Source organism: Chrysemys picta, chromosome 22 (assembly GCF_011386835.1).
Source record: "Chrysemys picta bellii isolate R12L10 chromosome 22, ASM1138683v2, whole genome shotgun sequence".
NCBI classification, from domain to species: domain Eukaryota; kingdom Metazoa; phylum Chordata; order Testudines; family Emydidae; genus Chrysemys; species Chrysemys picta.
The window spans coordinates 8,458,339-8,469,687 of NC_088812.1; the positions used below are offsets into that span (position 1 = coordinate 8,458,339).

At 55.5% G+C, this 11,349-nt stretch overlaps 1 protein-coding gene across 1 annotated transcript in view; it reads right to left on the reverse strand.

Annotated features, from left to right (window-relative positions):
* Positions 1 to 11,059, reverse strand: part of ENDOU (endonuclease, poly(U) specific) — a 52,346-nt gene extending 41,287 nt beyond the window's left edge. The window contains exon 1 of the mRNA XM_065575578.1: positions 10,761 to 11,059. Within this exon, the coding sequence (XP_065431650.1) occupies positions 10,761 to 10,764 (4 nt within the window). The 5' untranslated portion in view covers positions 10,765 to 11,059. The remainder of the gene's footprint in view (positions 1 to 10,760) is intronic.
* Positions 11,060 to 11,349: the final 290 nt, after the last annotated feature.

Sequence of the window (11,349 nt, forward strand, 5' to 3'; positions counted from 1 at the left end):
GCAGTGGGGGGTTGCCCGAAGCCAGTAGCGCTGGCTCGGGAAGCTCGGCTCTTAAAATCTGAGAGGGGAGGAGCGGAGCAGAGCAGCCGCGGGAGGGGAAGTGCCCGGCTGGCATTTTCCCGGACATGTTTGGCTTTTCGGCAATTCTCCCCGGACGGGGGTTTGATTGCCGAAAAGCAGGACATGTCTGGGAAAAAAACGGACGTATGGTAACCCTAGTCAGCAGGGGCTGCCGATCCGTCCCATTCACCAGGGCTGCCATCCTGTGGCTTCAGCATTAGTGGCTGGGGTGACTTGGGGAAAGGTCTCAACCTCCCCACATCCCACTTCACTGCTGCCAGAATCCCTCCTGCGCCCCCCCCCCGCTACAGTCCCCTCCCTACCCAACCTGGGTGGGGCTGGAGGAGAGGGGTCTGAGAACTTGAGCTGTGGATTGGAGGTGGAACAGCTGTCAGGGGCACTGAGGGGGAAGTGGCAGGAGCTCCCCGTACAAGGAGGGGGGTTGCCACTGGAGGTCACTAGGAAGGACAACAAGACTCCATCCTGGGGGTCAGGAGTGGGAATCCATCCCTCAGAGGTGGGCAGGGGCTGGGTGGAAATGTTGCTGGTTCCAGGGGCCGTTAATCCCCCCTGATTCCTCGGAGGCGTCTGAGTCTCAGACAGGTTCTCGTTCCCTTGCAGCAGGAGGACGTCACGGCCAATGTGATGCGCCAGCTCCGTATCATGCGGCACTTGCGCCAGGTGCCCGAGGCGCTGCAGGGCCTGTGCCTCTGAGGCCACCAGCAACTCCCGCTCCCTGCTGCAGGTACTGCTCTGGCTCTCTGTAAATGGGGAGCTAGTGGAAGGGGAAATGGAGCCCCCTGGCACTCACAGAAACCCTCTCCCCTCTCTGTGGAGCAGGGTCCTTTCCTCTGCCCCCAAATTCCTTCATCTGGGACAGGAGCTCTTTCCCTCACACCCATTCCCCTCCCCCCTTTCCTTGATCTACCCCCATCCCATTCCCCCTGCGCCCAGGCAGAGCTCCGCCTGCCCCATATGGTGCAGAAAGGCCTGTGATATGCAGGGGGTCAGATTAGATGCTCTAACTGTCTCTTCTGCCCATAAAGTCTACTCATTTCTGAGAAACCGAGTGTAGCATTCGGAGCAGCCTCTGCTGTTTTACTGTCTAGCCGGCTTGCTTCCTAGAATGAACACTCATTGAGCGGGGTGATCCACAGGGAGTAGCTCAAACCTCCAAAGTGTCTGCCCTGTGGCAGGACATTAGCACTGCAGGGGAGGGGTGGGTGTGGCAGTGACATCACAAAGGCCTTTTGCAGGACCTCAGCCTATTGGTCAAAGGTGCTGGGGAGGTGGTGACTTCACAGAGAGATGCTGACATCAGCCAGGCAGGACAGGGGCTCAGGGCCAGGGAAACCTCTGAGTCCCCTGTAGCTTTCCTTCAGCAAGTCTCCTTCTCGAGGTCTCTCTTTGAGGACTGAGAGAGTATTAGGGGTCACGTACGTGAGCGCCAGGAGGAACCTCTTTTGAGTTTTCTCCTTTCCTTTTCCTGATTTTACTAGAAAACAGACGTCCCTGTTTAGAAGGTAAGAGCCTCCGAGAGATTCGGAACCTGTTCAGTCTGATCCATCTGCTCCACAAGTCCTTCAGTCCAATCCACTTCCCTAACTAATTTCCTTAATTTTTTAAAGTTAGCCCTTTTGAAAAAAAAAAACCCTAGTCACAGATCTAATTTTGTTTACCCTTCCATTTAGTTTAAACTGAATTAGCTCATGATCGCTTAAACCAAGGCTGTCCCCTACAACCATTTCTTCTAAGAGATCCTCACTACTCACCAAAACCAAATCTAAAATGGCATCCCCTCTTGTTGGTTCAGCAACTACTTGGTGAAGGAATCCATCAGCTATCACATCTAGGAAAATCTGAGCCCTATTATATTACTAGCACTTGTCCTCCGGTCTATATCTGGGAAGTTAAAGTCTCCCATGATCACACAATTCCCATTCGTATTTACTTCATTAAAAACATTGAAGAGGTCTCTATCCCTATCCAAATTAGACTCTTGTTCTAACAGACAGCAACCCCCCCCCCCCCCCCGAAAGGCAGAGATAGAGCCCAGGAATCGAGATGGTGGGGAAATTTCATTGAAACCGTTTCTAAACCAGTTTGTTTCTTGAAATCATAACAAGTGGCAATGAAAATTCTTTGTCACAATGTGTTAAATTGTCTCGTGGCACTCAAAGAGGAGACATTTAGATCTCAAAAATTAGATAAGATGCTTCAGTCTGAGCTAAGTAGTTGCTGCTCTTAACAATTGCAAAATAATACAATGCAAATAAAATAAACTATTTCAGCCATTCTATTATGTCCTAATCTGATCTGAGTAAACATGATAGGACACCTCATCTTATGCACTGCTCCTAGTGACACTCTCCAATAGACCCAGCAGTCCTTATTTCCAGGCCCCTTCACTAACCACTGCTGCACACTCCCTCCCACAGCTGGCAATTACAACCAGGCCCTCATGTCCGGTCCCCCTGCTTTGGGAGGGAGTGTGCTCCGCTGGAGTGATTGGAGCAGGGAACTGGGAGTCAGGACTCCTGGGTTCCATTGCTGGTTTCCTATTGACCTGTGGGACTTGGGGTAAGTTGCTCCCCGCTCTAGGCTCTGTCCCCAGCAGTCAAATGGGGATTTCATACTTTCCCACTATTGGAAAGTGCTGGGAGAATCCCCCAGCAAAAGCTGCTCTGACAGTGCTAAGCAGCATCTGTTTGCTTGTGAGAATGTCCTATGGGACTGTGTCAAAAGCCTTATTAACACCAAGATAGATCACATCTACTGTTTACCCACCTCCACTAGGCCCCTAACCCTGCCAAAGAAGGAGCTAGGATTGGTCTGGAATGATTTGTTCTTGACAAGTCCATGCTCACTAGTCCTAAGAACCAAATTGTCCTGCAGGCGCTGACAAACTGATTGTTTAATAAACAGAGGCTGCTCCCAATGCTACACTCGGTTTCTCAGAAATGAGTAGACTTTATGGGTAGCAGAGACCGTTAGAGCATCTAATCTGACCCCCTGCATATCACAGGCCTCCTGTCTACCACAATAGCTACTTTGGGGGCAAACACATTCCGGAAAGGCATCTAGTCTTTATTAAATGACATCAAGAGATGGAGAATCCACCACTTTCCATGGTAGCTTCTTCCTGTTGTCAATCATCCTCGCTGTTGAATATTTGTGCCTTATTTGTCATAGGAATTTGTCTCTTTTCACCTTCCAACCATTGGGTCTTGCTCTGCCTTTCTCTGCTCGATTAAAGAGCCCTTTAATACCCAATATTGTCTCTCCATTAAGGCATTTCAACACTTCAGTGAAGTCACCTTTCAATCTTCTTTTGATAAGCTAAACAGGTTGAGCTCTTTCAATAGTTCACTAGAAGGCATTTTTCTCCAGCCCTCAGAACATTTGGTGGCTCTTTGCTGCCCCAGCTCCAATTTCTAGGACCATCTTTTTCAAAGGAGGACACCAAGACTGGAGGCAGTATTCCAATAGCAGTCTCACTGCTGCTGTGTCACCTCCTATCCTACTCACGGCTCTTCTCCTTCGTCTAATGATGGCTTTAGCCCTGTTCACCACAGCATCACACTGGGAGCTCATGTTGAGTGGCTTCTCCACTATGGCCCCTAAATCCTTTTCAGAGTCACTGCTTTCCTGGATACACGTCCCCATTCTGGAGGTGTGGCCAGCGTGCCTTGTTGCCACGTATAGGACCTTGCATTGGGAGAAATGCCGTCCAGCCCTGCTGGTACATAGGGGATAAGCACAGAACAAACGTACCTTTAGGAGCTGTGTTGTCGATAGCCTCTGAACAACATGTGGGGGTCAGCAGATTACAAATGCACAACAGATCTGTAGTGTAGACAGGTCCCAACTGCGTCTCCGTTTCCCACCCTGCTCTAAGTTTAGTCACAGCCGCCATGTCTTTTCCGCCATGTCCCTTAACCCCACGTCACTGCAGAAGAGAGATTTTCTGGTAGCCAGCTGGCTCTCCTGCATGTGGATGTGATTCCAAAAGACGTGCTCTGGCTCAGTCCCATGCTATGGTTGGCTGAAGGAACCACTTGGTGACATTCTAGGCCCTGAGTTATACAGGAGGGACGACTAGATGCACATAATGGTCCTTTCTGACCTGAACCTCTATCAATCGCTACATTTTCTGCTGCTAGGAAGAGAACTCTGGACCTATTTTCTCTCATTCACTTTCAGTCGGAATAATTTCAATCCAGGCCAAAGGATTTCCTCTTCCATTGTGTCTTCAGCACCTTTGTGAGCAACCAGTTACTGTTACCCACAGGTTACCAGTTTCAACCTGTCCCTGGGTGAGATGGCCAGAAAAGGGGTTGGAGCTCAACTGCACCTGGCCCAGGTGATGCAGCTCCCTAGGGTGAAGGGAATAAGTGTGGGGGTCATGTGACAAGACGCAGCCTGTGACTAGGACTCAGGCCTGCTGAAAGATAGAAGGGCAGCCTGTGCTCAGCCAGGAGGGAGACCGCAAGGGAAGCAGGCATGGGAGGGGCTTGGAGAGTCCTTTAAAGGTCAGGGACAAGCTGGGAAGGGGCCAGGCTGAGCACTAAGGACAAGGCCCTAGGAGGGAAAGACAGGGCAGTTTAGGAGATGGGGCAGATAGTCCAGTTGGTTTCGGCTCCCAGGACCAGACACCCAGAGGTGAAGGTGGTTGTCGGGGCTTCTGTCCTTCTTCCCCAGTGTAGATTTGATAGTGGAGAAGACTGATGCCGTAAGGGGGAAGTAAGTTACCCCAAGGTCACCCAGTTAGTTTATATCACGAATGCATACTCAGAAGGATCCAATAGAAACATGGACTTTCCAGTCTCTTCTTTCTAGGAGTCCCCGGAGCTAAGGTAAAACCACTTCGGCCCCTCCCCATTCTGCTCACCTCCAAGATGTGCTGGAGTTTGTCTGTGCTGGGGGGTGCTGTCAGCAGGATCGAGAGCTCGTCATCCATGTTCTCTGGGCAGGCCTTGCTCAGAGCCTGCCAGCGGAGGGAGACCAGGGTCAGGATTATGGAACCTAGGGTGACACGTGCCAGGATGACAGCAGGCCCTGTAGTCCTTGCCCAGAGCAGCTCTCTGCAGAGGGCCTGGTGCACAGCAGTGTAGGGAACAGCCAAGCTGCTAGGGATGGGAGCTGGGCTTCCTGGCAGAGTCCAGCACCCAAAGCCCAGCATCTGCAAGGAAGGGATTCCCCACAGAGGGGCAACATCATCTCCCACACACAGGGAGTCTCCCCCTGACACTTGATTCATCCTATGGCCTGTTCCCATCTCTGCCCACCACACTCCCAACTCAGCAGCTCCAGCTACCGAAGGGAGCACGAACCAGAGGCCTTCCTGCTCCTGGGACAGAGGAGTAGGTTGATGATCTACCTGGATGTGAGTGTTGGCCTTCCCCATGCCCAGGGTCTAGACTCCATTCAGGGCAGCGCACAGGAACTGCGATTCCTATTCTGGATCTAGTGGCAGCTTCAGTTTGCTGGCAGGAGACTGTACATGAGACCTTGCAGTTGCGGGGGTGACACAGGCCCTAACATGTGCATGGGAGTTTGAGCAACAGGGCAGAGGCCTGTGTGGGGCAAGGAGGGCAGGGATTTGGGAAGCAGGCTTCCACAATGGAAGCAGGCTTGTAACAGAGTTCACTCACCGATAGGTGCCCCTTCCTTCAAGGCCTGGGGTCACAGATTTCTTGGGCTAGCACGCCCGCCAGCACGTTTTTGGCTGGGAACTCAGCCCTTCGGCCAGGCGACCATCTTTTAGTCCACTCCTTCCTGGGTCGCGCTCATCCCAAACGAAAAGTCAAAAAATGTCTTTAACTGAAACAAGATCCTCTGTCCCTTGGGGGCTTTTTCTCAGCCTGACTTTGGCTCGGCCTGCCCTTGCTGGCCTTGGTAGCCCTTTCTATGGCCCTGTACATCCCCTTCCTTAGAGACCGTGGGAGAACCAGTCCTACCCTGGATTCTAGGTTCTGCCCCAAGGCCCTGTACCGAACAGCTAGGCCTGCTCCTGTACCTTTGTTGCGGTTTCCCCTGGTTTCCCCTCAGCTGGAGCTCACTCTGTAATCCATTTGGCCTAGCTCCAGGCTTTATAGCCCACAGGCCAAGCCCCCCATTATATACCCTCCTCCTTAGAACCTGGCCCACGCGGGGGCAAGTTCTATTCTTCTCCAAGCTTCATCCCTCCTCATCTCATCACTGTCACCGGCTGCGTGCTTGTACAGGCTGTGCGCAGTGTCTGCAGCTCCACTGCCAGCTCGCTCGGGGCAAACCTTCTCTTCTTCAGTATCCCTATGCTCTTCCTGCAGCCACTCAGTCTCATGAACAGCTGCTTGCAGAGCCTCTTCTGAAGCCTTTAGCGTCTTCTGTTGCCTTTTTGCTACTGCCGCTGCATATGCCAAAACCTTTTCGGTCAGGGTCTGAGAACCCACCATGGACTGCTCCACCCTTGTGTTTGTCCCTCCTCCAGTCTGCTTCATCTCTGGGCCAATCATTTCGTCCTTCATCTCCCTGCAGCACCCGACAGGGTGTGTTGGTGGAGGGTCTGCAAGGTCCATGGCCACCCCAGCCACCTCCACCTTGCCTGCCTCATGGGGGTTTGTGTCAGAGGACACCTTCTCCTTTCTTTCTAACTTCTTAGGGCCCTGGCCCCTTGTTCAGCCACTCAGCAATTTCCTAAGCAGGCCGTGTCTTTTGATATGGCCTGCTTCTCTGCCCCCAAAACAAAGAACTCTTGCTCCCATCTTGGCATTAGGCCACGCTTGTACACTTTCTCATGCCCTTCTCCCTGGGCTAACCTTCTCAGCACAGCCCAGGCATGCTCTCCTTCTCTGCTCTTTTTGTCCATGGGCATAGCAGACCCTGGGTTGATTTCCCTTTGTAGGATCTCTCACAGGTATTGCTGCTGCTGCGTCTGTAGCTCCACCTGCACTTCCTTCTGCGTCTGTTGGTTTTCTAGGAGCTGCTGGAGAAACCCCTAGATCTGCTTTGGCTGCTTAGCCAGTCCCTGGAACTGAAGTGGGAAATCCAGCGACCAGCTTGGTCCCTTGATACACCTGCTTGGGGGAGGGATAGCTCAGTGGTTTGAGCATTGGCCTGCTAAACCCGGGGTTGTGAGCTCAATCCTTGAGGGGGCCATTTAGGGATCAGGGCAAAAAACTGTCTGGGGATTGGTCCTGCTTTGAGCAGTGGGTTGGACTAGATGACCTCCGGAGGTCCCTTCCAAACCTGATATTCTATGATTCCTTCAGCAACCAAGACTTCCCTCACGGATCACAGGGGGAACTCAATCCTGCCAACTATGCCAATCATAAATGAATCTACTCATCGTTAGGTGCCCCCCGGCGGCCAGGCATGGCATCACAGCCCTCTCGCTGGGCTAGCGTCCCCCCATCCATGGTCGCTCCAGCACCATGGCAGTTTCTCTGCCTGGTAACTCCGGCCAGGTCACCACCTTTAGTCCACCCTTCTGGGGCCCAGCTTGCCTCACACTAAAAGTCCAAAGAGGTCTTTCCACAGGCAGAAGTCCTTCTGCCATTGCTGGGGCACTTGCTCAGCCTGTAGCCCCCTTGCTGGGCTTGGGAACCCTCTGCAGGTGCGTGTACGCCGCCTCCTCTGGGGCCAGTAGGGGAACCCAGTCCCACCCTGACATTGATAGCAGCTCAGGGCCCTGGACCCAACAGCTAGGTCTGCACCTTTCTCTTTGCTGCACTTTTCCAACCTCTCTTCTCAAGTTCCCCTCCAGGCTTTCCTTGCTGCTCTGAACTTCCTACCTTGTTCTCAATCCTGTTGCTATCACCCCTGAAGTCTGGCTCTTTACGGGGGCGGATATGGTGCCTCTCAGTTCGGGCTCATTCTGTAATCAGCTTTCTGTGAGTGCCAGGGGGCTCCATTTCCCCTTCCACTAGCTCCCCATTTACAGAGAGCCAGAGCAGTACCTGCAGCAGGGAGCGGGAGTTGCTGGTGGCCTCAGAGGCACAGGCCCTGCAGCGCCTCGGGCACCTGGCGCAAGTGCCGCATGATACGGAGCTGGCGCATCACATTGGCCGTGACGTCCTCCTGCTGCAAGGGAACGAGAACCTGTCTGAGACTCAGACGCCTCCGAGGAATCAGGGGGGATTAACGGCCCCTGGAACCAGCAGCATTTCCACCCAGCCCCTGCCCACCTCTGAGGGATAGATTCCCCCTCCTGACCCCCAGGATGGAGACTTGTTGTCCTTCCTAGTGACCTCCAGTGGCAACCCCCCTCCTTGTACGGGGAGCTCCTACCACGTCCCCCTCAGTGCCCCTGACAGCTGTTCCACCTCCAATCCACAGCTCAAGTTCTCAGACCCCTCTCCTCCAGCCCCACCCAGGTTGGGTAGGGAGGGGACTGTAGCGGGGGGGGGGGGGGCGCAGGAGGGATTCTGGCAGCAGTGAAGTGGGATGTGGGGAGATTGAGACCTTTCCCCAAGTCACCCCAGCCACTAATGCTGAAGCCGCAGGATGGCAGCCCTGGTGAATGGGATGGATCGGCAGCCCCTGCTGACTGAATCCTCCTGTTCTCTCCAGTGCAGGGCCGGCTTTAGGAAGGGCGGGGCCCAATTCGAACATTTTTGGCGGGGCCCCGGCAGGGATGACTAACAAAAAAAAATAATGTAAAAAAAAGCCTTTCATTTCCTCCATGTATTTACTTTCCATAACTATATAAATAATAAAATTATATATTATGTACATTGCATCATATATGCTGTTGATCGGTTATTAATGAGCTCCGTTTCACGTGTGTGGGTCCCCGCCACTCCCTGGGAGTGTGCTAGGGTGACCAGATGTCCTGATTTTATAGGGACAGTCCCGATTTTAGGGTCTTTTTCTTATAGGATCCTATTATCCCCCACCCCCTGTCCCGATTTTTCACACTTGCTGTCTGGTCACCCTAGTGGTGTGCACATGTGTGAGTCCCAGCTGCGCCCTGCCCCCCTTATTGAAGCAGGTGTGCAGGGTTACTGCCCTGGGAACTGCAGGGCACCAGTGGACATGGGGCTGGCTGGAGGCAGGGCAGGGGCTCACTGGAGGTAGGGTCTGGCTGCAGGCAGGGCAAGGGGTGCGGGGCTGGCTGGAGACAGGGGTGTGTGGGGCTGGCTGGCTTTGGGCAGGGCCGCAGGGGGGTGCGGCAGGGGTTGCCTGGAGACAGGGCAGGGGGTGCGGCAGAGGCTGGCTGTGGGCAGGGGGTGCAGGGCTGGCGGCAGGCAGGGCAGGGGGGCGGGGCTGGTGCAGGCAGAACGGGGGGGCAGGGCTGGAGGTAGGGCAGGGGGTGCAGCAGGGGCTGGCTGCGGACAGGGGGTGCAGGGCTGGCTGGAGACGGGGCTGGCTGCGGGCAGGGCAGGGGGTGTGGGGCTGGTGCGGGGACGGGGTGCAGCAGAGGCAGCTTTAAATAGCCCCCGAATCCCCCGCTATCCCAGGGCTCTAGGGGCTATTTAAAGGGCCCAGGGCTCCCCTGCTTCTACCGCCCCGGCCCTTTAAATAGCCGCGGGAGCCCTGGGGAAGCAGCAGGGCTCCAGTGGCTATTTAAAGGGCCGGGGCGGTAGAGGCAGCGGAGCCCCGGACTTTTTAAATAGCCCCCAGAGCCCCGCAGCCCTACCCCAGGGCTCCAGCAGTGGGGGGCTGGTAGCAATTTAAAGGGCTTGGGGCTCCGGCCCCTGCTGGGAGCCCTAGGTCCTTTAAATTGCCCCCTGGGGAAGCTGGGCCACCCTGGTACAGCGCACCAGCTCTTGCCGGTACACCATACCGGGGCTTGGGCCCGGGGCCCGATTCAGAGCCGCAGGGAGGGGAACCCTGAGGTGTGGGGGCTGGGTGGGTACTGGGAGTTCTTCCTGAAGGGACTGGGGTTGGCCAAGGTCACTCAGCCCCGGGGTCTGGGAGGGGGACTGGCTGAGGGCACTCAGAGCCCCAGGAATTCGGGGGGGCTGAGGGGAGGGACTGGCCAGGGGCACTCAGAGTTCGGGGGCGGCTGTCCGGGGGGGCACTCAGAGCCCCAGGAGGTGGGTGGGGGAGGGCACACAGGATTTCAGGAATTCCCTGGCAGTGAAGAGCTGCTGGCGGCAGGGAGGAGCCAGCCGTGACAATCCCCACTTGGGATCCCTGGCTGGGCTAGTGGCTATGGGGGCCCGTGGCCAAGCTGCAGCGGAAGGTGACCTGAAGGAAATGCCTCGGCCTCCTGTTAGGAAGGGCCTGGGCCAGACAATGACCCACCGCGCAGTGTCCCAGCTCCCTGCCCCACACCTGCGGGGCACGGCCCCTCCTCTGTAGGGAGGTTGGCATGTACCTTAGTGCTGCTTCCTCCATCCCCAAAGGCCTCTCCCAGCCAGTCTCTGGCAACCTCTGCCGTTCAATACGCACATTGCCCTGCTGTGACATACCGGGGGGGGCGACCCCTTGGGGATGGGGGGGCTGTCAGACAGCTGGGCAATTTAACCCGCCTGGGCCGGGGTGACTGTCTCCCTGGAGCTGGGGTCTCAGCCCAGGTGTCTCTCTGCCCTTCCCCCCATTTGCCCCCGGGCGAGGTGGGAGCGCCCCACTTTGCGTTCCAGCCCCACATTCGCACCCACAAGTGCTGGTGGGTTCCAATCCCAGCTGAACACGCCCACCCGGCCCTAGTGCGGAGCAGAAGGGCCCAGCGCTGCCCCACAGACCCTCTGGCTCTCCGAGCCCGCTCTTACCCATCACCGCAGCACGTCTGGCCCAGGCTGAACGCTGCTGCTCTGTGCAGAGAGGCTGGCACTTCTCGCTCCTGCCGTACAAGGGGCAGGTGCTGCTACCGACTGCTCCCCCTAAACCCCGCCCTGCTGCGCTCTGGGGATGCTGCCCTGCTGTGGAGCTCTCAGGGGTCTTGAACTGGAATTTGTTTGGAGAGAAACTGCTAAGAAGCCTTATCAGCCCCGAGCAGAGAGTACCTGGGAGCCTGCCTGGGTCGGGCGGGTCTGGTACAGCCTCCCCCCAGATAAGGCTCTTCCCTGGACCTGCCACCCATTGGAATCTGGAACGATTCCCTCCGAGGTAACACCCGGGGCAGCCAGGGCAGGGCACGGCCTGCTCCCCTGGAGCGTTAGGGCTTTCAGGAGTCAGAGGTGCCAGCGGAGCAGGTTGTACGTTAAAGCAGCGAAGGCAGTTGGGGGGCAGAGGAATTGGGTGCTTTGCCATTGCACTTGATCAGCTCAATTTGAAAATTCTTTCAAAGGAAATCCAGATGTATACATCTGACTGGGGTACATGTACACACATACACACGCATACTCATGTGCACACACT